General features: G+C 35.2%; 1 protein-coding gene across 8 annotated transcripts in view; it reads right to left on the reverse strand.

The window, feature by feature from the left end:
* LOC143240207 (uncharacterized) overlaps positions 1-25,860 on the reverse strand; it is a 46,177-nt gene extending 20,317 nt beyond the window's left edge. Inside the window, exons 1-2 of one of the 8 annotated variants that reach the window (XM_076482301.1) lie at positions 25,056-25,860; positions 4,704-5,829 (exon numbers count right to left, since the gene is read on the reverse strand). In XM_076482301.1, coding sequence (XP_076338416.1) covers positions 4,704-5,735 — 1,032 coding nt within the window. In that variant the 5' untranslated portion in view covers positions 5,736-5,829; positions 25,056-25,860. Of the gene's footprint in view, positions 1-4,703; positions 5,830-18,084; positions 18,201-20,912; positions 21,050-23,930 lie in introns of those variants that run through there. The other 7 variants (XM_076482296.1, XM_076482303.1, XM_076482304.1 and 4 more) reach the window with 7 other exon arrangements.
* Between the last annotated feature and the right edge of the window lie 1,171 nt (positions 25,861-27,031).

Genomic DNA, 27,031 nt, shown 5'->3' on the forward strand with positions numbered 1-27,031 from the left:
ATCGTATGCTCTATGATTATCCTCTTTATGGATAGTCCATAATTCAGTGCGATTGACCTACTACACATGTAACTCATTAAGATTAGTCTAGTTTAAAAATACGAGTGACAGTAACGCCTCTTTTCTCTACTCATTTTTTTACTCATAAAATCATATACTCCATAATACTCCATGAAACTATTACACCACATTACTTCTTTATAATCCACAAAACCGTTACACCACTTTACTCAATTATAATCCATAAACCTCTTACTCCATTATAATCCATAAAACTATTAATCCATTATAATCCATAAAACTTAAACCATATTACCCCATTATAAACCATAAAACTATTACACCACATTACTGCATTATAATCCATAAAACTATTAATCCATTATATTCCACAAATTATTAATTCATTATAATACATAAAACTATGATACCAGATTATTTCATTAATCCATAAAACTGACACCACATTACTCCATAAAACATATTTAACATATTACTCCATTATTTTTTACAGGTTTCTTAACTTATACACGCATTGAAAAGTCAAGAGTAAATTAATTCAAGCTGCAGAAGAAGAAAAACTTAAACCAGTATTTCTCATTCGGTTGGCATATATTTATATTTATTTTTAAATACTTTTCAGCAATTTCTCATCACCTGGTTAGTACCAATTTTTACTTGTTGAAAACGTTGGACTATCTATCGAATGGATAATTGAATTTAGGCTCGATTTTGCACTTGTCGAAACCCATGAACTATCAATGGACAACTAAGTTTGTCTTGGTTTTGCACTTCTCAAAACTAGTCTAAATCCTTGAGCTATCAATTGTACAAAATGAAATTTATTTATTTTTTGGTGAGTTTCGCGCAAAGACAAGAAAGGGCTATCTGAACTATCCCTCCCTAATTTTTGAAACTTGGGTCAGTATAACCAAATAGTGGGAATTGAACGTCTGTCTCTCTTATAATGCATCCGAGGTCCCACAATGCGAACATCATTTTATGACGTCGGGAAGCAAACAGGACTCTCGGTTTCACAGTTCAGCACACAAACCACTAGATCACGCCCCGTCTGAAAGAAGAAATCTCCATGGGAGTAACAACTGGCACAGTCTACTTGCAAATATGAAGTTGACCATTTTTAAAGTTGGAAAAGATGGCCTAGATCTTTAAGACAGATAAGGAGTAACGTTCGTGGACTTCGCTACTAAAAGAGGACATCGATTTCAAGTTGTGTTTACACACAAAAGGTGAAACTTCCTCTTGACAGATATATGAATTCCAAGCATTTTTTCTTCTACTAAATACTGACAAAAATATCAATAACAACAACAAAATTTGAAACTTCCCTAGTGAAGTAAATGGTGCAATATGGTTGATAAGTTAATACAGAAAAATATTATGGCTAATCTTAACATTATTCTTTAAACCCCAAAACTTTATCCCGTTTCCATATTCTGTTGGCGAGCTTCCAAAACGCGTCTACAAAACAATCGCCTTGCCTTGATTGAGATCATCTGGTGCCAGTTGCTAGAGTAACACCAACTTCTGTACTCAATACAAGCAGTGACAACATAATTATGTCGAATTACTTTTTTTTTTACCACCAAGGACTCACTGATCTTTGGTACCTGTTTACAACTTCATCAAATCTGAAAGGAGATCTTTGAGAACTGAGACATCCAATAAACTTCCCAGCATGTTAACATCATCATTTGGTTACAATTACTGTATTAAAAAAATAATTTTAACGAACCTTGTGACGTACTGGAGGAACATTGAGTCAATAAATGTTAAAGGCGAAAGTTACGATGTCATTTAAACACAATGTTGAAGAATATGTGAAATTTACTCTCCACTCTAAGACAAATTTCAAAATAAATTTGCAATTCAGTTTCATTTTCAAACTCACTAAATAAGAATTCTTTTCCCCCTCTCCTTGTTTTTTCCAATTAGCGTAACCAATCCAAGTTTGCTCTGAAAATTCACACCATCTCTTCTATTTCTTAATTATATCAAACTAACCCCTTCATTTCTGTATGTTATTTAACGATGTATAACACAAAATGTATTCGCATAGTAATGCTGGTTTTAAATTTTTGGAAGTTAACAAAATACAACAAGAAAATAAAACAATCACACTGAACTTCAATCAACTTAAAATTCACAGATATTTTAATATGTCAAAAGTATGGATTTAGTCCGCGTGTATAAAATGTACTCACATAGAAAACGTTAGTTACCAAATCTCGGTTCTTATGATTGATTGCAAAAGACTGTTACTCTTTTGGAACAGTTTTCGAATTAGTTATGCAACATTACTCTTACATAAAAATATTTTATCGACTCCTGCTGTGCATGTTTATTTATGTTATTTTTAAATAACCGTATTTAATATTTTTTTAATTCACATGGAAGGTACTATCAACCTTGGACATCGATCGAGATTCTTTGAGTTGCGCACTAACTGGTCAAAGGTGAGAAATGAATAGCAATGGGAAACTTATGTGCGATATTACATTACTCTTGGACTTAAAACTCCACTCTATTGACTCCAGTTGAGTAAATTCCTCGTCTTAATGATGGTTTTAGAAACAAAATACAAACATGAAGTTTCGGACTAAACTCCCTTTGTCTCGGAGGTCCGCGTGAGGCTTCATTTCAATAATTCCTTCAAGTCAACAAAAAAGTTTTTGTTCAATATTAAAAGCTGTGGATACGAGTAGAAGCTTCCACTTCCAGTAGAATTTGTACAATTATTATAATACCAGATTTGTGTACTTTATTCCTTATTAAGAGTTTTATACACGTTCTTTATATATGTGAAGTTGTGTGCATTTTGGAAAACTGAAAAAAAAACAGTGAAACAAGCTTGCACAAAAACATTGAGAACTACAGTTTGATAATTTGTGGAATTGATTATCTAGAAACTAGTAGCATGTTAGACATTATAAAGTTTAAGATTTCGTAAAACTTTCTATCACTGATGCGAGTTCGAGAAAGCTCTAACATTAAGAGTGTATACTTTGTAAGTCGAATAGGCCTAAATTATGCTACAATTAGTTTTCTTTTTGGTACTAAAAAAAGAGGCTGTTAGTTTTAGAAGCTATTGACAGAGAAAGCGTAGATCATGAATTACCAAACCTGGAGCAGCGGCGGGATGTAATGGAGTCCTGCAGATTTCGAGATTACTGAAAAGATTTAGGGGCTGAAAAACAACAACTGGGAAAGACCTACTACAGAGCATCCAAAATGGCTCTCTATCTCCACAGTAAATAATTGTATCCAACCAATCTGCGAGTCATTTGTTGATTGAAAAAAAAAATCAGTTTGAAGACCGTTATATAACTACAATCTTTAAAAATATTTGGCGCCTGAAATTTTCTTTACTCAAACAAACACTTTTATCACCATTTTTCCGAGTAATTTCAGAGAAAAATGAAATGTTAAAGATCTCGTTCAATTTTTGTTTTAGTTCATACACCTCTGTGTTTCAACCTTCAATTTAAAATACCTTCAATTCTGGACTGACAGATAAATGAGAAAGCCAGCGTCCAATACAAACTTTTGTGGGCTACTCTAATCAAATAGTGGTCTTTGACCAAAACTCTTGTAACGCGCCCACAGGGCTAGATTTTGTGGCAACAGGGACGCGAATCTTGGCTCCTTAGACACACAATCCAGCAAACTAAACACTGTAGCACGCCCATCAGCAACGTTGAATTAAAATATGGGATGTACTTATGCTATTTTTAAAAAAATGGACTGTACTTTACATACATTGGTTGTGGTGGACAAGCATCTGTTCTACTGTCATTTAATTAATAGCATGACGTTAACATATACAAAATTAATTAATCTCTTCACTAATTTCTGCCTGGCCGCTGAAACCCTGAATCATGAATAGGGCAATGAAATATTAAATATCATTAGAATCAATATAAATACAGTTTAATTTTATCTTTTTCTTTGAGCTAGCTTAGAGGAGTGGCATTTCTCGAACACTTTGAGGCCAAGAAGAACAGGGGACAACATAGAAGATTTTAAAATTATCTCACCACAGGAACGAACTATAAACTTTGTCAAAAAGATAAAAGTTATCAAACGACGAATCACGTGGTATACAGGAAATAATGCGCAAAACTTCAGACAATATCTACAAGACTCTCAAAAGGAATTACAAAACCACAATATTTGATAAAGCTGTTGCGTCGAGGTGTGGTTAGTGTTAGCTGAACCATGCTTTTCCACGTTTCTTTTATTTATTTTTTACAATAACATCCAGATGTTTTACACATAACGAACGTGATAAATCACTCATTTTTTTCTTTATTAGTTAATAAGCATTACTTAAGCAAGCCTAACTGGCAAGAACGTTTTCAGTTCAGTCGAAGGAAAAGAAACTAAAAAAAAATTCTTGTCAGTATACACTGCTTAGTCGAACCACGTGACGTAATCGCTTACATGTATAACCTACATGGTAATTCTTTAAGAAATTCTAAAATAAATTACAATTAATGAGATTCATAAAATAGGCGAAAACCTGGCATGTGAAACAAAATTCTAAACACTTAAAAGGTAACTTTAAAAAAATACTTTTTTTTCTCAAAAAATCACATTTTATTTCAGCAAATTTTTCCTTAAAAAAAGCATAGCTATGTTTCTTAGCTCTAGGTAGGTACGATTAATTTCTTTTTGCTCACCTCTTCTGGCTTTTCTACTTTTATCTTCTTTTGTGGTGGAGAAATTGCAGTCTCGTCTTGCTTTAGAGTCGCACTACTAGATGTAAACGCAGAACACCTGGTGTCTACTTTTGGTGAGTTGTTAGCTAAAGAAGCACAACTTCCGGTTGTAACAATAGTGGTACTTATTACATGGTCATGCAGAACAGTATTACTTGAAGTACTACTACTGGTCACATTCTTAGGCACCATTAATCCAGCAGGTAACCCTAAGTTCACTGTCGGCGTGGGTAAAGAAGACAATGATAATCCACCAGCAGAGACTTTTAAAGATGGCGTAGAGATTGAGATATTCCCTAAAATCCCATTTAATTCGGTAGACCTATTTTTGTCTTTGTCACGATTTTTATCTTTTTTTTCTCTATGACTACTACTGCGGCCTTTACTGGAAGAATGCTTTGGCTTAGCTTCTGCAGAGCTAATCCCAGTGACTCCATTGCTAGAACATTCTGTTCCACTGGAAGTTTTAATGTCTGACTGCACAATTTCATGTTTCGCTTCGGATAATTTGCTACCAACATTTTTCCGCTTTATTTTCATTTTTAAGCCTTTATCGACAGTAGCTTGATGTTCGACTGGGGCCCCCAAGTTTGCAATCCCCCCACACGTATTGGAAGAGCTTCCAGCGTTACTTCCGCCAGAACTCATTCGTGAAATCTTGGAGCTTGACATGCCTCCACAAGCAGTCTCCTGTGTGGACAACAGGTTCAGAGACACTGCGCCACCTGCAGGAGAATTAATGACAGTATTTCCGTTAGCTTGGGAGTGTTGACCGTTTTTATCGTTATTCTTTTCGATATCGGCGTCCAGATCTATTATAAGTTCACCAATTCCTAACTCCCATTCATTGTAGTCATCATCAAAATTTGTTGTATTGGTAGAACCCGTAACAGAATTCTTCAGCTCGCTCTTGATACTCTCCAAACATATAGGCTTGGTGGAGTGGAGCACTGCCACCTTCCCTCGCTGGCCATCGAGCGGCTGGTCTTTCATTTGCCACGCTTGTCACACGGACCAACCCAAGGAGGAGGAAACATCCCACAGAATCCAGATCTTCACAAGTTAACGGTACACCTCTCTCCTTTTCCTGCAACGGAAGAACAAAAAAGACACTTAGGATATAAGAAGACATATATGAAATTCCACCTTTTAACATTCTGTACACTTCTGTCCTCTCTATGGGACTAAACTAGAAGAGCCTGTGTAATCAGAGGGATAGATACGACCTAAATAATCCGTAAGTTAAAACGACAAGCTAGGTCCATTATGACACATAGTTATTTTATTACTTTCTTCGAGGACGTAAAATAAGATATTTAGTCCAGAACGAACTGTGCTTTATTTTACTTGTTTATTCTGGCGCTAGCAAGATCGGCTCCCTGCGAGTCAGCGGTAATTTCTGGAATTAAATGCAACAATCTGGTTCGATTCCTGGTGGTGGAAAAAGTGAAAATATTCTATCGGGTAGCTTTGCGCTAAAATAAAAACGCAACACCTATTAGTACCTTCAGGAAGGTATCTCTAGAATTTTATGCTCGTAAAGATCTAACAAAATCTTCAAATTACAAGCGACATGTGTAAACAAAAAAAGACTGTTTAAACTATAAAGACCAATAAAAGAAACTTTTGTACGGTTAGCAAACATGTTGAGCATCCTACTAATTACGCTAAAACTTTGGTTTGGTTTGAATTTCGCACAAAACTACATGAGGGCTATATGCACGAGTCTTCCCTAATTTAACAGTGGAAGGCTAGAAGGAAGGCAGCAGCTACTCGTCACCACCCTCCGCCAACTCTTGGACTACTCTTTTACTAACAAGTAGTAGGGTTGGCAGTCACATTTCAGCGCCCCTACGGCTGAAACAGTGAGCATGTTTGGTGGGACAGGGATTCGAACCTGCGACCCTAAGACTACCAGTCAAGAGCACTAATCATCTTGTCATGGACAAAGTAAGAAATTAAATTATCCCACAAATATTTATATATGCAGAAATCTATAAAAGGAGGAGTGGTGGGGTGACTTTGGAGACAAAGAAATTAGTGGCGAAGGCAGAGAGAAAGGCAAGATCCGAAAATTTGTATTTATAAGTTTCACTGAAAATGTTGGATTTTGATGGTATCAGAAGTTATTTTTACACCATTTAATTTTTTTTTTTACATATATTTGGGGTCAGTTTTGGTGTGCAGTGGTAAACATATCCTTAATCAAATTGCCCAAACAAATGATATATATATACATCTTAAAACACAACAGAAAGTTTCCATCTACTTTCATTCATAATGTGTAATTATGTAGTAATTTAAAAAAACCTAAGAAACGGCGTAATTCCACTCGTAATTGTACTTTACATAACTATAAATACTTTTCAGAACAACATTCTACAACGTGATTTTAATCAACTTTTCACCCATAATATATATATTTACTCTCACATGAAAAATTTCCAATAGATAAAAGCAGTTTAACAAACAACCAATCAATATTGGTTTCTCAAACAAGTGGGAAAAACTGGTATTTTTATAGTTACTCTAAACAATGAATCTTGATTTTTTTTATCCAATCGGTAATTTTACAGATAACTTTATGTTTCATTTTAGTTCTTAGACTCAATCCAAGTATTCTCCCATCATTGCAAGTTTAGGCATCAATCTTTCTGTTTTGTTTTTTTAATTTCGCGCAAAGCTACACGAGGGTTATCTGCGCTAGCCGTCCCTAATTTAGCAGTGTAAGACTAGAGGAAAGGTAGCAAGTCATCACCACCCACCGCCAACTCTTGAGCTACTTTTTTAACAACGAATAATGGGATTGACCGTCACATTTTAATGCCCCCACAGCTGAAAGGGCGAGCATGTTTGGTGCGACAGGGATTCGAACCCACGACCCTCAGATTACGAGTCGAACACCTTACCCACCTGGCTATACCGGGCCCAATCTTTCTTAAAACTGCTCAATGTAAGCTCAGATTAGTTCTTTTTATTTGTTTATAAATACCCATCAAAATGTACATAACCTTTTACGTAACTCAATAGAATGACTTTTAAGAGGTTAAGAACTACATTCAATTCGGTATCAAAGTGCAGCTAGCTAGCGAAATGAAAAAAAAATCTGGAAAGCTCGAGGTGAATGTTAAGGGTTTTAGTCGTAAAAAAAATGTTATGGCTTCAAGGCAGTATGTTGATAGGAATTCATTATGCTTGTGACTGAGTCTTCACTCCATTAGGTAACCACAGCTGTCAAACAATTCATGGAACCACGTCGAGAAACCTATTCACCCGAAAAACAACGCAGCAGTTCAGAAGAAAATGGTCTTTCTTACCCTTCTTAAGGACCAGAAGAGAAAACTGGTTGGTAGTTAAGTGGACCTTAGTTTATCTTCAGTCATGATATTGTCAATCAATATACTACACTGGGCACGTTTAAATTTAGAATGGAATTTTAAGCCAGAAAGATAGTCACACATACGTAGCTAAACGCCTCCCTCCCCTAGCTAGGGTTAGAGTATGGCCGTCCCCAATTTTAATCTACTGATCAGAAGGAGGGTACCCTGTCAGCAGTATCCGCAGCTTTATCTAGTTCTTTGAACCGGATAATGGGACTGACTGTCGCGCTTATTGCGCGTCTATAGCAGAAATACAGGGGAATATTCTCTCCTTATCAATAAAAGTGTTAATATCCATACCAGCTGTTCTGAGACACAGAAGCACATTCAATGGCATCATAACTTTTCTTCCGTAGCAAATTAACCACCCATAATCCAAAATGTAGTGGTAGACAAAAACCTGGAAAAAAGTTGATTTAAAAAAACTGTTATTACAAGTTATTACCTTGGAAACCCAAGGTGGATCACAAGAAATTCACAGGTTTATGGCGATGTTAAATGCAAAAGTTATATTTTGTTCCCGCCCATGACCACTGAAGCAAAACACAAACATAAATGCTTTTAATAAGCATGACTAACAACCAACGAATAAGAAAACGAAAAACTCACAATGTTTTTGTAGTTAAAAACTAAATGTCTGGAAAGATTACAATGCTGCGCTTCGAACGAAAGTGGTGAAAACAATATGCGTTTGCTAACGTTTCAGTCAAAGTCAATGATGTATTAAACTTAATAGACACGTTCCACGTGTTTCGAAAAATGGCACTGGATAACAGTTTGAATTTGTGGATGTTTTGCAAAATATTAGATGTAAAAAGTCTTATATAAATACGATTGTGCTTCCCAAGACGTTTTTACCATAATGTCTGAAATGGTATAGTTCCATGATCACTGGGCTTTTTCACGTCACCTAGAAACCCTCAAATCTGCCGTAAATCGAGGGAGAAATAATTGAATTAGGAGGAAATTTTCCTCTGGATTATGATGCCCGGTATTACTAGGTGGTTATGGCACTCACTCGTAATCTGAGGGTCGCGGGTTCGAAACATGCTCGCCCTTTCATCCGTGGAGGCATTATAATGTAATGGTCAATCCAACTATTTGTTGGTAAAAGAGTAGCCCAGGATTTGAAGGTGGGTGGTGATGACTAGCTGCCTTCCCTCTAGCCTTAAACTACTAAATTAGGTACGGTAAGCAGATAGCCCTCGTGTAGCTCAGCGTGAAATTAAAAACGAACCGAACCAAACCCTTATCAGGGAAACAAAAAAAAAAAAAATCTGCCCTCTACAATACGAACCAAAATTCCGAACTTTAATTAGGTCCTTTCAAACTGCTGAACTGTTCACTACACTTCCATATAAAAAATATGTATTCCAATTAATTAGATGGTTCGTGTCTACGAATTTTAGATGTTATTAAAAACTGCGTAAAGGTTGCATGAAGAAGACAAATTAATAATTTATAAAATCAAATGTAAATTTAAACAAAATCATAAAATACCAATAATCTCAAAGCAGTTGAATTATTTAGATTTAGTTTTATAAGATTAATAAATATATGCTAATTATGTAAACATCCTCATTCAAAAATTTGTTTGCTCTTTCCATACAAGAAAGACAATAATACAAACAGATCAGCAGAAACGATAAGGTATTACATAAAAGATAAGCATTAGAAATCATTAAAAGTTACTTTGAAAATAGCATCATAAACAAAGCTTTCTTTTTCACGTTAAAGGGGAATCCTAATTAATATTTTATTCAGTACATTTTAACCACAAAAGAGTGTTTTAGTCTTTACTAATTAAGCAGTTAAATTCGTATTTTCATACGGATCCATAAATACGAGAATGAAGCTCAAACTTACTAGTGTTATAAAATAGATTAATAAAACAAAAACTTTATGATAAGCATTTTTACACTCTGCGCCAATGTTTCATAAAAGCAATAATCCATAAAATTTGTTTCTTACTAAAAAACTTGAAAACCATCTTCAAACGCAAAGATTACCAATAAAATACATTTATCTGCAAGTCAATAATACTAGGACGAATAAAACACGAAAACATCTACAAATAAAAAAAAACAAAAACGAAGAGGCAAATAAGATACTGGCTTCGTTACAAACGAGCCGTGTTAAGACTGCTGTAATTACATAAAATAAATCAGTAAAATAATATTGAATTTGGTATTCAAGAGTCCAACTGTAAGATGGCTCTAGTCTTTGTCAGGAAATAATGGCGTCTGTAAAAAAATAACACCTATAATAAAGGAAAGTAGAAGAAATTGGAACTGATAAGTATCATACACCAATAACAATGTGTAGGAGAATAAAACTGCTGTTACTGAAAATTCGTATAATTTTACTGTATTTTATGAAGGAGGGTAAGATAAATGGCGCTGTTCGTAGTGTTTGTTTTTTTTTCTTTAATTTTCATTATTTACCTCGGCGGCCATTTTTAACTCACTTCCATTTACTCTGATGCAATTGTTTTCATCTCTTCCACATACGAATATTTTCGAACATTAATTAGATCTGATCGACAGTGTATCCCATAATGGTGTTGGTCCTACTTGTAAGTTAATGAGAAGGGAGACAGTTTGAATTAATTTCGAGTGGAAAGCGCCTGTTAGGTCACGAGGCCAGTAAAATTAAATTCGTGTAAACAGAAGTAACAGACTGCGTTGTGTGTTTTATTTACATACAGTTTTATAGAAGCGTATTATTTTCAATTTACACGTCAACAAATAACTTCACGAATTTGAAAAACTAAAAGCTTGCGTATGGTGTTTTATATTCCTAAAAAAGAAAAAAATTCTTGCATGAATAACTTAAAATAACTTAAGAAAAAAAGAACGAATTAAATGTTGTGCTTTATGTATCCATAAAACCATTCCGTGTTAACTTCGATCGTTAGTTCCAACACGAACACAACTGAGGGCGATATATACTTATTAAATCATCTTGTTATGGTTCTATTCCCAGACATTTGATAGAAATACGGACACTAATCTGTTAGATTCGCCTGGGTCTACAAATTTAATTGCGGTCTTTGATTGCCCCGTGTTTACGGTAATTATGTTCTAACCAATATTTATTAGATAAGCATTATAAATTGTCTGTTTATAGCTGCGCATTGTTCTCAACAGTTAAGTAAAATAATTAATGTTTCAACTTTTTTTCTTTTATGCAGAAGGTGCTGAGTCATTTTTGCTGGTACGGGTTAATTCGTATTACTGTCTTTAATTATATATTTATCTAGATATACAGAAGCACATATTAATACCTAGAGTGCTAGCTTGACTAATATTTTTAATAACGTTACCAGCTACACCAACAACAACAGAACAGACAACTAAAGAAAAGTCGAAATCTGACGTAACAAATGCTAACGAAACGTGATACGGAAGTGTTATATTTGTAGATAATTTTCAGTCAAGTTATTTAACGTTTTGGTATTGCTGTCACATAGATTTTAACAAAAACATAAACATGAGAAACAGAGATATGCAAACACAGAAAGTTTACGCTAGTAAATTTCACTGATTAATTTACAAGTTTATAAGATGGTTGAATTTTCTCTTTACTGTATAATACTTGAATCTCTACAGCTGTGGTACCTTCAAACACTAAATCTGTATGTATCTTTAGTTTCTATCTAAGATATTTTTAGTCACAGTTTCTAGTCATCCTTAATGTTACTTCATAGGAGAGATCTTTATTTATTTATTTATGTTTTTATGGCATGATGTTTGTGGCTGACAAGGTTAAATTACACAGTTGACGACCACGTATATTACTTATCAGAAAATATTACGTTAAACGATATTAGGTGGTAGACGTATGACAATATAGCTTCAAGTTTTCTTTGATTTGCGCTTTTGTAGTTAAGCGCAAAGCCACACAATGGGCTTTCTGTGCTCTACTCACCACGGGTATCGAAACTCGGTTTCTAGTGTTGTAAGTCCTCAGACATGCAGTTGTGACGCTAGCTGGGAGGGTCACTTTTTGTTTATTATTAAACACAGAGCTTCTTAAGGAGCTACATGCGCTGTGCCAACCACGGGTATCGAAACCGATTTATAGCGTTATTAGCATTCAGATTTACCGCTGAGCCACTGAGGAGGGTGTTTCAAACGTTAAGTTTTAGAAACTATAAGACAAACTGATCAAGGTGGGGTGCGTAATCTCCTACATCATTCATTCTCAAGTTTAAAAAACAAAACCAAAACTAAGCTGAAGTGGAATGCTGTCTGGTGAACTTTGTTAAATCTACGCAGTAATTTAATTACACCTGATACTTTGTTAGTCATGTCGAACGGAAAGGGCGTTCCACATCAAACTAACGACTCCCTTAATTAGTGGCTAAACCAGCTTGCCATTTATAATGAACCACATACAGTTAATATCAAAATGCAACTTTTAGCAATGGAAATATACACAAGTACTGTAAACCCGAATGTGTACGGCGGCTAACTGGGTTATGTGGTCTAAGTTAATAAGCAGAACTTTACACGATCTTCGTGGGGGGTACATGTGAGTACATCAGTGCCCTCATACCTATTTCATGTCACTTGAATTATACGAAACTAATAAATTACTTTTCACGGAGCGAGTTATAAAAATTGTATATCTACAACGATGGTTATTTGCTGTATAAAATAACAGTATAAGAATTATTCGTGTGGTTTAATTGGGGAACACGTTAGACTTTCCTTGTGCTTTAGTTCAAACTTGATTTTCAACACTTTCCTCAATTGAGTAACTAACTAAATAAGTGGCATATAAATGAAAATAAACATTCATGACACTATGCTTCCACATTGTAAGGGGGGAAGGAACGCCCACACAGTGTTTAAACTAGACCATAAGCACGTTTATCACGGTAAGAAATCTGTGAAACAGAGAATATCTTTGTTTTATAGTTGGAGATACAACGCTACACGTATGTCAAAGACCAGAAGTGGAACCACCTCCTCCGCCTTTTCACCTTTACCCTCATGATTGGATGATGAGTCATGTGCCTGTTGTCCAGACTATAACGAACATGGTTATAACATGTAAACACACGTTTATTTTTCGCGAATCCAGAGAACGTTGTGAGCAGTAGTGTCGCAAATGCGTAATGTGCTTAAAACTCCTCAACGCCCAAATATTATTTCATTTATCCAGTCCCAATTTACACACGTCTAATGTGGACCAGAATGATATAAATGTCGTTATGTCCATGAAGGGAGCCTGGAAGACATGCAAGTTAACGCTCGCTATGTCTGATAGTAATACAAACATCTGAATCAATAAGATGTAATGCTGCTAACAAGTTACAGGTCATAAACCAGCACAGAAATCAAAACAAGCATCGCAATCATAGATCTACGTAGAGCAAAAGTAGGCAATTTGAATATGTCGAGAAAACGAAAACGTGATATAACTGAAATGATTGAAATGTGTTAAGAGTATAAACACTATGTAACAGAAATTTTGCTTTTTCTTCTTCCTGGGCAGAAAGTGTTATTTCCCAACTGCTTATGCCTAAAGTAAATGGAAAAGATCTATTTTTCTCTTCAAACTTTGCTTTTGTGACCTGGGAGCGTATAACGAAAACATGATGGTAGACTGTATTTGGGGGGCTGATACATCAAAGTGATTTACATTACAGTCCCAAATCTTGAAAAACTATTCACTTCTAAACATTTTTGTATAACTTTAGTATAAATATATGTAAATCTTGATACATGTGTTGTTTTATTCAGACCTTATGTAAATGAAAATTTGCAAATTTGCCCGTTTTTACATAGAAAATAGGTTAATTTCTTAATTTCATTATCCAGGTCACAAAAGCAAAGTTTTAAGGGAATAATGGCCATTTTCTGTACTTTTACAACATAAGCAATTAAGCAGTAACACATACTATCCAGGAACAAACCTTGTGTTACATAGTGTTATTTTGGGACGGAAGGAGAGGTTTTATGTATAATATTTTTTTATAAAAAGTTTAATATCATGTTTGAATGTTGAGAAAGTTAGAGAAATTGGATGTCCTGTTTCTGTATTGTGATGACAGCAGAGTTAGAAGGGTTTGTAACAGTTAAAAAAAGTACTTAACATTTACTATTTATAAACTGACCAGAAAATTATTATGAAATCAAATTTCGGACTCAAAAGTTTTCTCCGCTACAAAGATCATTTGACGTCTGCCCATTGTTTACATCTTATCTACCTAAATACGTTCGGAGTCTGTAAGGCCTCCTATAACAAACGTCTCCTTTAAAGGTATAAGCACAGGATACGGGTATATCTAGATAAAATGGAAGAAAAGTTACAAAGGTTATAAAATGGTTACAAACCTTCCTGAATCTATCAGTACAATGAAGAAACAGGACATCCGATTTCTCTCTCCAATTTTAAAATTCTCTCAACAGTCAAACATGGAACTGAACATCTTGTAAAAGAAACATTACATACATAAAAACTATCCTTCCGTACCTAAATAGCATACAGTCTACACGAGATTTAAACTTATTTCCACTGTGCCACGTTTTCGTTTTCTTCACTTATATAAGTATATTCAAATTGTTTACTCTTGTGTACATACTCCTGTTGTAAATACAAATATTGTTTGTTTCTTCCTCTACATTACTGATGATATAATTGTGAGGATTCCGAAACGTTTAATAAATGCTTCCTATTATCACGTTAATGTTTGTTTTATCAAGTTACTTTATGATTATGTTACAATAACGGTGATTTTAGTAAAGTACGTGGTCGAAAGCTTAAACGTTGTTTTTCTTTGATTTTAGTGAACATATCTATATCGAGTTTGATTATCGAAAGATATCATTCTTCATATACTGTGTGTTGTGTGTGTTTTCTTATAGCAAAGCCACATCGGGCTATCTTCTGAGCCCACCGAGGGGAATCGAACCCCTGATCTTAGCGTTGTAAATCCGTAGACTTACCGCTGTACTAGAAGGGAGCTCTTCATATACCTCCATTGTACATTGGCCCGGCATGGCAAGGTGGTTAAGGCACTCGACTCGTAATCTGAGGGTCGCGAATTCGAATCCCCGTCACACCAAACATGCTCGCTCTTTCAGCCGTGGGGGCGTTATATTGTAACGGTCAATCCCACCATTCGTTGATAAAAGAGTAGCCCAAGAGTTGGCGGTGGGTGGTGGTGACTACCTGCCTTCCTTCTAATCTTAAAGTGCTAAATTAGGGACGGCTAGCACAAACAGCCTTCGTGTAGTTTTGTGCGAAATTTGAAACAAACTAAACCAAACGTTTCTCCTTCTCTCTTCATGTCCTCTCTCCTCAATTCGTCCATAAATTATTTATATATTATTTACATGTGGGACTTTAACCGTTGTGAAACAAACAAACATTTGTATATTAAAAATATTGTATATTAAAAGTGAAATTTTATATATTTTCCTTTCTGTCATTGCGGAATATTCGTCCTCAACACCTTATAACCCAAGTCAACACGTGAATGTTAACAAATGTAACATGTTTAAAATATAACTCTCAAAACTTTGTTGTTTTCTAGGAGTGTTTTGCTGGTCTATTTCAGAAATTGAGAATATCTTAACAACCAAAACGGGTATCTAAAAATATGCTTGATTCTTGGTTGTAATAGAGCAGAAAGCTACAAAACGGGCTATCTGTGTTCTGCCCTGCTCCCCGCTAGTACAGCGGTATGTCTCCGGATTTACAACGCTAAAATCAGGGTTCGATTCCCCTCGGTGAGCTGAGCAGATAGCCCTTTGTGGCTTTGCTATAAGAAAAACACACACAGTGTTCTGCCCACCATGGGTATCGAACTCAGTTTCTAGCGATGTAAGTCCGCTAACATACCGCTGTGCACTGGGGAGCGTATCGAAAATCATAAAATTCGTAAGTGTTATTTTGTCAACATCCGTGTTTCTTTTCGCTTTAATCGTGGTATCCGAATCTGTCACTGTTTAACGGTGAACAACTGTGATAAACTAGCCGTCCCCTACACCTAAGTAAAAGACAGTAAATTCACATAACAGATTGATTAGAACCGATTTTTTGATATATAATAACTGGCTAAACAACCTTTCTTTTTTTCTCCTGTAATTTAAATATTGCCCGATCAATAATTTTAATAAATTTGTGTTCATATAGACTAGTTGAAATACCCGGTCTTCCGTCAGGTGTAGCTGCTAGTTCCTGTGGAAGACTATTAGACCTGTGAAATTGTCTAACAATTCTAAAACAATGTATTTTGACATTCAGTAATGTTTAACATCCATAATGAAAAGGATTTTATTATAATTATAGTTTAAAGATGAACTGTCATGACAGTACTACATCACAGAGTAAGTTTCACTGAAGTATCTCTTGGCAAAGTGAAAGTATCTTATGTTTGTACTGCAACGCTCATAAGATTTTTACTAAGGAAAAATCTTTTTAAGTTTGTTTTTCGATTGTTTCACATCCGAATCTTACTCTTTTCTGATGGTAATTTTTATTGGTTAAATCTGAAACTTACTTCTATTGGTTGGAAATATATATTTTTTTATGGAAACTTCATTTGTTTTATTTATTGCTCAGCTATAAAAATACTACCTGGTTATAAAATCATATTACCAGTTGCAATTGGTAATGATCGGTGCGGTAGTTTCCGAGATCGGAGTTTAGGACGTATACGTCTATTATAGTAAAATTCTCTCTCTTTTTTTCTTTTAATATAATTCCTGTAAAACATCAGGAAAAGTAACTCATTAAAAGACATTATTCGCTGCGTTGCAAGTTCACGCTTCATTTCCAAAGATCACTTCATAAATTTCAGTCCATCGGGCTAAAGTTACATACACGCTCAGTTCATTAGTTTAAAAGCAAAATAGGAAAAATAGTACTTGTAGTTTAGCGCTCCACCGAAAAATCATGTACGCATTACGAATTTCGAAAGTCACACTAAGCTCTAGAATAAACAAAAAAGACAAAAACATTATATATATATATACACATATAAAATCTTGACGCTGGTGTTTCACAGAAAATGAGTACCTTTACATTCGCTATACCCCTAGTAAGTGTTTGAGTTTTAAAGCTATGATGCACGATGGTTTGGTTACACTATTTGTCCGCAACGGAGATCAAACCCCAAATTCTAGCACTGCATCCGATTTAATTTGAAAATGTCTATTCCGTTTTTTTAACTAAAAGGCTGAGCTTAAATTGATAAATTTACATATAAAATATTAATTATGCAAGTTATATTATTGTAACTTAATTGTGCAAGTTATATTGTTGTATGTAAATCCATTGAATTATAGGTTGTAAGATATGAAATGTACCATTTTACTATTTTTCAAGAAAAACCAAAGCAACTAACTGTTAGAATGTTCATTTATTTTGTTAAGCCTGCAGCTAACCCTAAACAAGGAGAATATTTCTTCAGAAAAATATAAGATGGTTCTCTGGTGGGTCAGTGGTAAGTTTGCAACGCTAAACTGCTGGTGAAAAATACAATTCAGATAGCTCATTGTATGAATTTGCACATTAAAAAAAAAGTTTGTGATTACTGACTGTTAGTGAGGCAAGTAAAACCGGGAAAACGTATACAAGCCCCTCGGAGGACGTTATAAACAAATATAAAAAGTACGAGATGATCCACGCGGTAAAATACACATACTTACTGTGTGTCATAAATATTTGTTATATTCTTTCACATATGCGAGCCAGATGCACATATGAACAGGCCTTACGTGTACAGATAAGCGTAAGTATAATACGCATGCGCATATTCAAAAACACGACTTTTTCTGTAGGGTTTTTTCCAGACATGTTTTTCGAGTGCTAAATAACTGTAATAAACTGTAATCAAAGTTACATTTATATATTCCATAGCCTACGGCTGTAATCATGACCTGCCATACGTAAAAAGGCATTTAATTACATGATAATATATTCAAAGTAATGGAGAATCTTACATGGCTCAGAACCCATTCTTGCTTTTTACTGTATAGATAACGAAGAACCAATCCAATCCACAGTTCTCAACCTCGTGAAACGACTGATAGGAGAAAAGCCTCCGGCAGAGAATTCCTGAACACCCTTATGAAACATAAATGAAGATGGATTTATTGATGTACAGATTATTTCCCTCTCTAACATACACGGATCTTTGCAAACAAAAAACTAACATACACGGATTGGTGGACATTGCAAACAAAAAACTAACATACACGGATTGGTGGACATTGCAAACAAAAAACTAACATACACGGATTGGTGGACATTGCAAACAAAAAACTAACATACACAGATTGGTGGACATTGCAAACAAAAAACTAACATACACGGATTGGTGGACATTACAAACAAAAACTAACATACACGGATTGGTGGACATTGCAAACAAAAAACTAACATACACGGATTGGTGGACATTACAAACAAAAACCTAACACACGGATTGGTGGACATTGCAAACAAAAACTAACATACACGGAATGGTGGACATTACAAACAAAAAACTAACACACGGATTGGTGGACATTGCAAACAAAAACTAACATACACGGAATGGTGGACATTGCAAACAAAAACTAACATACACGGATTGGTGGACCTTGCAAACAAAAAACTAACATACACGGATTGGTGGACATTACAAACAAAAAACTAACATACACGGATTGGTGGACATTGCAAACAAAAAACTAACATACACGGATTGGTGGACATTACAAACAAAAAACTAACACACGAATTGGTGGACATTGCAAACAAAAACTAACACACGGAATGGTGGACATTGCAAACAAAAACTAACATACACGGATTGGTGGACCTTGCAAACAAAAAACTAACATACACGGATTGGTGGACATTGCAAATAAAAACTAACATATACGGATTGGTGGACTTTGCAAACAAACAAAAATGAAGAGAAGAAGGAGCTGGACTAGATCTGTTTCTAGTCCGAGGTCTCAAAATATCATTTCACATACAATTTTTGGTTTTATTGTTACTCGAATGTCAGCTAACCTGAGTTCACTTCTGGGAATCAACCAACATGTTAGACAATTTATTATCATTGTATACAACAAAGTGTTAGTTTTGTTGAAGATTCAACCAAACGTTAGATATAGTACTCGTTAAACTATTTTTACCACAATATCTTGAACAATAACAAGCCAACGTAATCAAACCGAGGATCACACCAGTTTAATTAAATTTCCACTGTTTCAAGTCGTACGTAACAACTACTACTTTTTCTGCATTACATTAACTTACAACGGAATACGAAATCATTAGTGAACACAATACAAACTATATTATTAATTATTATTAACCAACTCGTTATGCTAAAGGCTCTACCTCTGACTATTAAATCAAAACCTATCTGACTGAAAAATTAACCAGTGAAATTTATACTTTGTACAAGTGTGGCACTGTGACGTAATTTTTCTAAAAAAGGGCGCTCAAATTTCATTGCTGTAAGTATAAGGCTTTATTATACATACTTATTAACTCAACTGAAATTTGAAACAATGAATATGAAACATATGAGCACTCAACTCTGTCGAAGAGTTGAAAACACCCAACAGAAAAGTTATATATTAGTGCATTGTTTTTGCAACATCAACTTTAAGACAACGTTTGCGTATTACCTATCTATCACGCACGACAGGAGAAGCTCGAATGAATTAATTCAGTGAAGAATGCAAACTTTCCACTTGCATTGTTTCCTAAGACTTAAACAACAAAACTAGTAAGGTTACAATTGATATCCTAGATATACGATTATGTGCTGCCATATTTGAATGAAGACTCGCGCCATAATTTAAACTACAAATAAGTCATTCAGCTGAAAAATAGTACATAATTAAGAACAATTATTACACAGAACAACTGATTTATTTGCAACTTCCTAAATTAATTCATCTTCAAATTTCCACCACTAATTCCCACTCCGGTCAACGAGGTCTGACATCTACTTAACTGCGCTTGAGTGCACACAATTATAACACGAGTTCATTACATCCAAATTCCCCAACCCCTCTGACAATCAGCTTATTTCCACCGCCCACACCAAGAACCTCTTTTCTTTTATCCGCCCATAAATTCAGTCACACCTAATTAATAACCTTCTCTGCACGAGCTTACTGTATTCAAACACCAGACCATACAGAGGTAACGTTAAGCCCCAAGGGATTCAGTGGACCTTGGGGAACTAAATATGAGAAGAGACAGAGGTAGGCAGGGGCGAGTATGGTGAGGAGTGGGGGAGATAGAATAGCAAGAATTCGTTGAACAAGAACACGAATTTGTGTTTCTACCATCTGCTTTCTGCACGACCGCAACATAATCCGGTCACTGACGTCAAACGTCGCTTTGTAGTGCAGAACATGGCTGATGTCTCCGACTTTCCCGTGACAAAGGAAAAGTTTAAACAAGCGATATCGGGCATGTTTTTGAAAGTGTGTGTTGCATGTTCCCTGCTACACAATCAAAGTATTAAAAGAAACCAAGCATTGGAATATCTGTACAAGCTAACTCTCGAAAGAAGGTAATCCTGGCGTGGTAAGAGCATACTGATTGGAACAAAAACTATTTTATCAAATAAATATTTTAAAAGGGTAAAATCTTACAATACGCATCACGTCATTTTCCAGTTTTAACATACGGTAATTTAGAAAAATATGGAAGATGTTTACAAAACTAGATGGCAAAGAACACAGGATCTCTTATAGGCAGAAAAATGAACAAAACAAGTTTGTTAAAAAGAAAAAGTGAAATCTATAATACACACCTTTATCCAAAAATTCACAGCTTCTGCGAGTTTATTGTATAATATATTTACCAGAAAGTAGTTTAGTATTTAATGTCTTACCAAAACAGAAAACACTGCAAGACCCGCGAAGGCCTTGAGCACGTATGTAAATACAAGATAGTCTTTAGATTAATGGGCTCTTACTATTGACAATTCATTGCTTAGGTGTGTGTATACTTATCAGATAAAACTATATAACTGCTGTTATTACATGTTAAGACAACCACATAGGTCACCACTGATAACTGTAGTTTCAAGAGATCTCTGTACCACGTAATATATACACATACATACAGCTTATCTATAGATTTACATAGCTGGATAAGAAAACCAACTAGCATAAGATACACAGTTTTATCTTCAGATTCTATTTACTGAATTTAGTATAAACACTCGATGATACTATGAATCGTGGGATAAGAATCTAGATCGTTGGCACTGTCAAATATTGATCGTATTGCAAGTGCAACGTCTAGAGAATTGTGCTTCAATATTGTAATCATATCTGGAGTATAACCCATTTAAGATTATGCTTGAATATTGAAATCGTATCTAGAGTGTAACACACTGAGAATTGTGCTTGAATATTGAAATCATATCTAGAGTGTAACCCATTGAGAATTGTGCTTGAATATTGAAATCGTATCTAGAGTGTAACTCATTTAGGATTATGCTTGAATATTGAAATCGTACCTGGAGTATAACCTACTGAGGATTGTGCTTCAATATTGAAATAATATCTGGAGTATAACCCATTTTTTTATTATGTAAGTTTAATTAGACGATAGTGGAAAATGGACGAGAGAAGCGGTTCCTACAGAAGAACCTAGTTACTGCTAGAAGGGTCATTTCACATAGGTCTGGTGTGAGGGGAACAAAGGAGGCTAACCTCGCTTAACCCCTCTTCCCGAGCCATTTCAGCTCTGGAACTTACGCTTTGACAAAATTTGCGTATAAATGTCTTAATCCGGCCTTATTAGCAATATCTCTTTAAAATGTCATTTGCCCCGCCTTCAAGTTTAGGAAATCCCCTTCCGCTATCTACCTATAAATTATGCCCCTCTACAGTCCATTCTTATATATTCTCCCAATGTTTTTTTCTTAAAATATATTTGATGAACTCCAAAATACATTTCAAAAAGCTCATTTCTACACTAAATTTTACAGCATAGCAACTCATTAACCAGTAGTTTTAGTATTAATATGGGAGCAACTTCAATATTTTTGAACTGATATAAATCTAGAAAAAACTAGTGTAGGCAAGAAACAGACAGTGGAAAAAAAGTCTGTAACACTTACAACATACAAGTGTATAGCTACTGTTATGTATTAAGATAGAGAGGTTGGTTACCACTGGCTGATAAATAAAATATTCGTACAATACTTTCATGAATGTGTTTTCCATTAAATTTGTCGTAATAAAGTAAAACAAAGGAGTCGGAGCAAATTTACAAAGTCATGAATTACTAAAGACGAAATAAATCAGTACGCGACTGTTTACTGTGTGCTGGAGAAAGCATTCCGTTGTTATTGAAAAATAGTTTTAAGTTTCATTTTGTATTTCCATATTTATTCCGTTAATTTATCTTTATTAGAAAATATTTAATTCGATAGTTTGGTGCCTTGAAAACATCCAAAGTTTCAAACTATAAATATGCAACAATGATTCAGTCAGTTAAGTTAAAAAGCTGTGCACGCAAACAAAGCTCAACATTCACTTTTGAAATGCCAGCAGAACAGACATGAATAACGTTGAAGCCAAATTGTATTTCGCAAACAGCATATTCTACATTAAACTGTTAGTAATTAATTACACTATCATTCAAACTTCAAAATGTGGCGTAACTTAAATAATTAAAACGTAGATTTACTGTATGTTATTGTGGAGTGGGTTTTAGCATGGCTGAAATGTTCAACAATTAATTTTTGTGATAGGTGATACAAGAAGTTCAGAACTTTTGCTCTGAGTGAAGCCAAGAATATAACACAATTAACCTTTTAAAAAATCTGTGAAGTAATTGAAATTCATAGATTAACTTAAATGTTACTGTCACTGGGCACAGGTACGTTTGTTTGTAACTTAGAAATAACAAGTCATTTCATGAAGAGAGAACTAAGCAACTAAGGTTGTCGTTTGCATCACTAGATGACCTCACAATATTTGTTCTCTTCTTTTTTTATGGGAGGAATGGAGGATGGTACAGCATAAACATAAATGACCTTTTTTTTCTACCTCCCCGTTTCTTTTGATCGTTTCTGAGGACGATGAATGAAACAAGTTGTGCTGATAAATTATTAAAAACTGTAGCTATTAAACTTGTCCAAGGTCAGTTGAATTACTATAATCATTTAAAACTCCTGTTTTATAAAACTATGTGCTTCAGGTATTGTTATCAATTAAAACTCATGTGAGACAATATCACTGTTTTATAAAATTATGTGCTTCAGGTATTGTTACCAATTAAAACTCCTGTGAGACAATAATATCACTGTTTTATAAAACTATGTGCTTCAGGTATTGTTATCAATTAAAACTCCTGTGAGATAATAATATCACTGTTTTATAAAACTATGTGCTTCAGGTATTGTTATCAATTAAAACTTCTGTGAGACAATAATATCACTGTTTTATAAAACTATGTGCTTCAGGTATTGTTATCAATTAAAACTCCTGAGAGACAATAATATCACTGTTTTATAAAACTATGTGCTTCAGGTATTGTTATCAATTAAATCTCCTGTGAGACAATAACATCACTGTTTTGTAGAACTATGTGCTCCAGGTATTGTAATCAATAACATCATTCAGTTTCATAGAACTATGCATGTATAGTTCACTTTTGGAAATACATACACTCAATAAATAAATAAGCGAAAATCAAGTTGGTTGTCATGGGAAAATCAAACATGTTAACCAATTATTAATCTTCTATACAACTATGACATATCACTTTATCTAATCAAAATCAATCAGACAGGTATGACAAAATAACTCACTTGGATTTACAAGTACCTAAACTACTTCAGAACGCTCCAAAACCAATGTTTCTCAGCAAGAAACATTCCTATAAGACATTTCGAGTGATGGCATCTAGAATTCGGCAATACACTAAGATTTGTATGTGACTGAAGGAACAGCCACTTCTAGTTTTCTTTATACATTATATTACGTATACGAGTCTTGATATAGAGTCGTTATCTTAGAAAAAGTTCCCTGTAATCGCAACTTCGACCACAGCCACGGTTCCAAATAACTACAAGTGACGTAAGCACTTATATCACATGCCAAACATAGATAGATAGGGCGCACAATTCTTACCGTAAAATTTTGACTATTAAAAAACAACAACACACACAGTGTTCATTGGAACCAGTAAATTCGACGCTCGACTCCCTCTACGGTACTAGTGTTAAATCACGAGTAATAAATCAACAAAGCATTCCAAACTTCGTCATTACAAGTACGTTCCAACGAGAATAACACTACAACTGTGTCACACATTATCACTCTAATAACATCCTAATAATGCAAAGAAAAACACACAAGAAATCGTGTGATTTGTAGATGTCAGAGAAGATTTGGAATTTAGGTTGTTTGTTGTTGGTGTTTTTCATTGTCCCCACCCACTCACTCCCTTTCTCTCTATCGATCGCTGTATAAAAGCAGAATACCAAACCACTAGATACTTTCCGAACGTGTCTAAATCGTTAACACCACGTTTCCTTTATTCATCTTTATACCAGCGAAAACACAACTTCTGAAACAAAAAAAAAAACTAAAAAAATTTACATCCATTTGCCCGAAAGAAACACTTGCCTTGGATTTTCCTGTAAAGTTGCGTAATAACCAAGAATGTGCAGAAGATGAACTATCCGGTTCGCCTTGTCTGTCTTTGCTCTTCAGTGTAAAGGCTTCTAGCCGAATGATTGGTTGCGAGTACTACTACGAAGCGCTTGCCTGATGACGGTGACGCATAGCTCTCTCGGCTCGTGTTGTTAATACTCTGGTGCTAAGTGTGCACGGGGAGAGACCGAAAGGTTGAAATCGATTTCTATAACTAATGTGAACTGATTAAGAATACGGTGCACATTTTGACGGATACGACACCTAAACTCGCTTACCGTATACTGTGTACGAGAACGTACAGGACAAGAACGTCATTCCTTCAACTTCTCCCAACCGTTTCAACTGTCCGCAGTTCTTGCACTAACACGGTTTCACGTGCACACGCGTCATGGCACTCAACTACCATCGACACACAACACGGCACATTGCTCGAAGGTAGAAAAACACTCACTAATCCTGCTTCACCTCCCCAAGGGGAAAGCACCTTAGTGTATTCCACGTGAACTGTAGCTAAGGAGCGTAAAAGTTATATTAGTATACAATTAATTCCACAGAATACTGTCAGTAAACGAAAAAAAAAATTGTTCTAACTATACCTAATTAACATACAGCTAGCCGTCTATGTAAAACTGGGTGGATTTCCATTTGTTTCAAATACTAGCATAGCCAGCTAATTCACAGACAGATAGAAAAACATATAGCCAGTTCCTCCCGCCCTCTGTGTCTGTTATGCGCAGCGAAGCAGGGCCCCTGCGTTGTTCGTAGAAACCATAATCAAAGCCTAGTTCTAATTTTATTGTGGGAAGCACCCCCTCTCACGTGACTGTCGCCCATAGGGAGTATTCTACAACTACGAGCGTGATAAATTCGGAAACCCAGCGTGACAGAGCGGTAGAGGTTGTACTGGGTATGTGTTAGAGAATCGGTGCAGGTATAGTAGAGCTGGAAGAGATAAATCTCCGGTTAAGCCTAACAACATGTAACCAGCTTTCTCTTGAGTCCTGTAACGTTGCATGGAAATAACATACACACAAAAAGCGCTAAGACTCGTAAAACTGACAAGTCTTAAATATAGGTGTTTAGCTTTGGGTTGCTAACATCATATACTCAGGAAAGCAACGTGAGACCGCTGTAAACGTAATAAAACAGACGTGACAGCGCCCTCACTTCTTGTAATTGCTCTCCGCTCGTATCATAGTTAATACATAAAGCACGTATTCAACATAAACCAAAATATTTAATACTTGTATACCATTCGATGTCAATCAGAAATAGACAGGCTGTCGTCCAGAATACACGAGGAATATTAACCTGAAATTGAAAATTATCTTTAAGCTGCCACTTCTTTGAGAGCCAACACTACACAGCCGCTCGACTCGTAATCTGAGGGTCGCGAGTTTGAATCCCCGTCACACCAAACATGCTTGCCCTTTAAGTCGAGGGGACGTTATATCTCATTCAATCCCACTATTCGTTGGTAAAAGAGTAGCCCAAGAGTTAGCCGTCGGTGGTGATGACTAGCTGCCTTCCCTCTAGTCTTATACTGCAAAATTAGGGATGGCTAGCGCAGATAGATAACCCTCGTGTAGCTTTGCGAGAAATTCAAAATAAATCAATCCACTATACAGCCGTTATATGAGCCATTCTATATTTAAATCGAAATATACATTAATCTGGCCACACCAACAAAGTCATGGAAGGATGAAGAGGTCGAGTGTACCTGACCCTCCTGGGTATACACATAAATATACCCAAATACCAGAGAGAAAGAGAGAGAGCCGTTATATGAAATAAAATGTTAAAAACGTCTACCAGGTAACACTTGTTGGTGGACAAGAAACGAGTATTTTGAAGTTCATAAAGTAAATATTAATAACAGGTTTTTCTCCGTTGGAAACCAAATAAACTGTAGTGAATAAAACGATTCGTATACGTATTAATTTTACATGGTAAATATAGAACTGTTCTGACCCTACTTTAATCTTTCATTGACGTAGCCACCATTGTCCGAACAAAAGAAACTTTTTATTTTTCATGATTTTTATACCGTTATATATTCTTGGTAAAATGAATAAAAATACAATTCTCACAAAAGATATTCTTGTTCGCTTTCTTATCGCGATTAATAAGGGGAAAACTAATATAAAAATAAGAAGATCTAAAAAGACTAAAACTTGAGATGATGGCCCAACTGAAGAGCCAAGGAAATAGTAAGTAAAATAAAAAGTTGATGAACTAGCCTTTACAGCGT

This window comes from Tachypleus tridentatus, chromosome 13, assembly GCF_004210375.1.
Source record: "Tachypleus tridentatus isolate NWPU-2018 chromosome 13, ASM421037v1, whole genome shotgun sequence".
NCBI classification, from domain to species: Eukaryota; Metazoa; Arthropoda; class Merostomata; order Xiphosura; family Limulidae; genus Tachypleus; species Tachypleus tridentatus.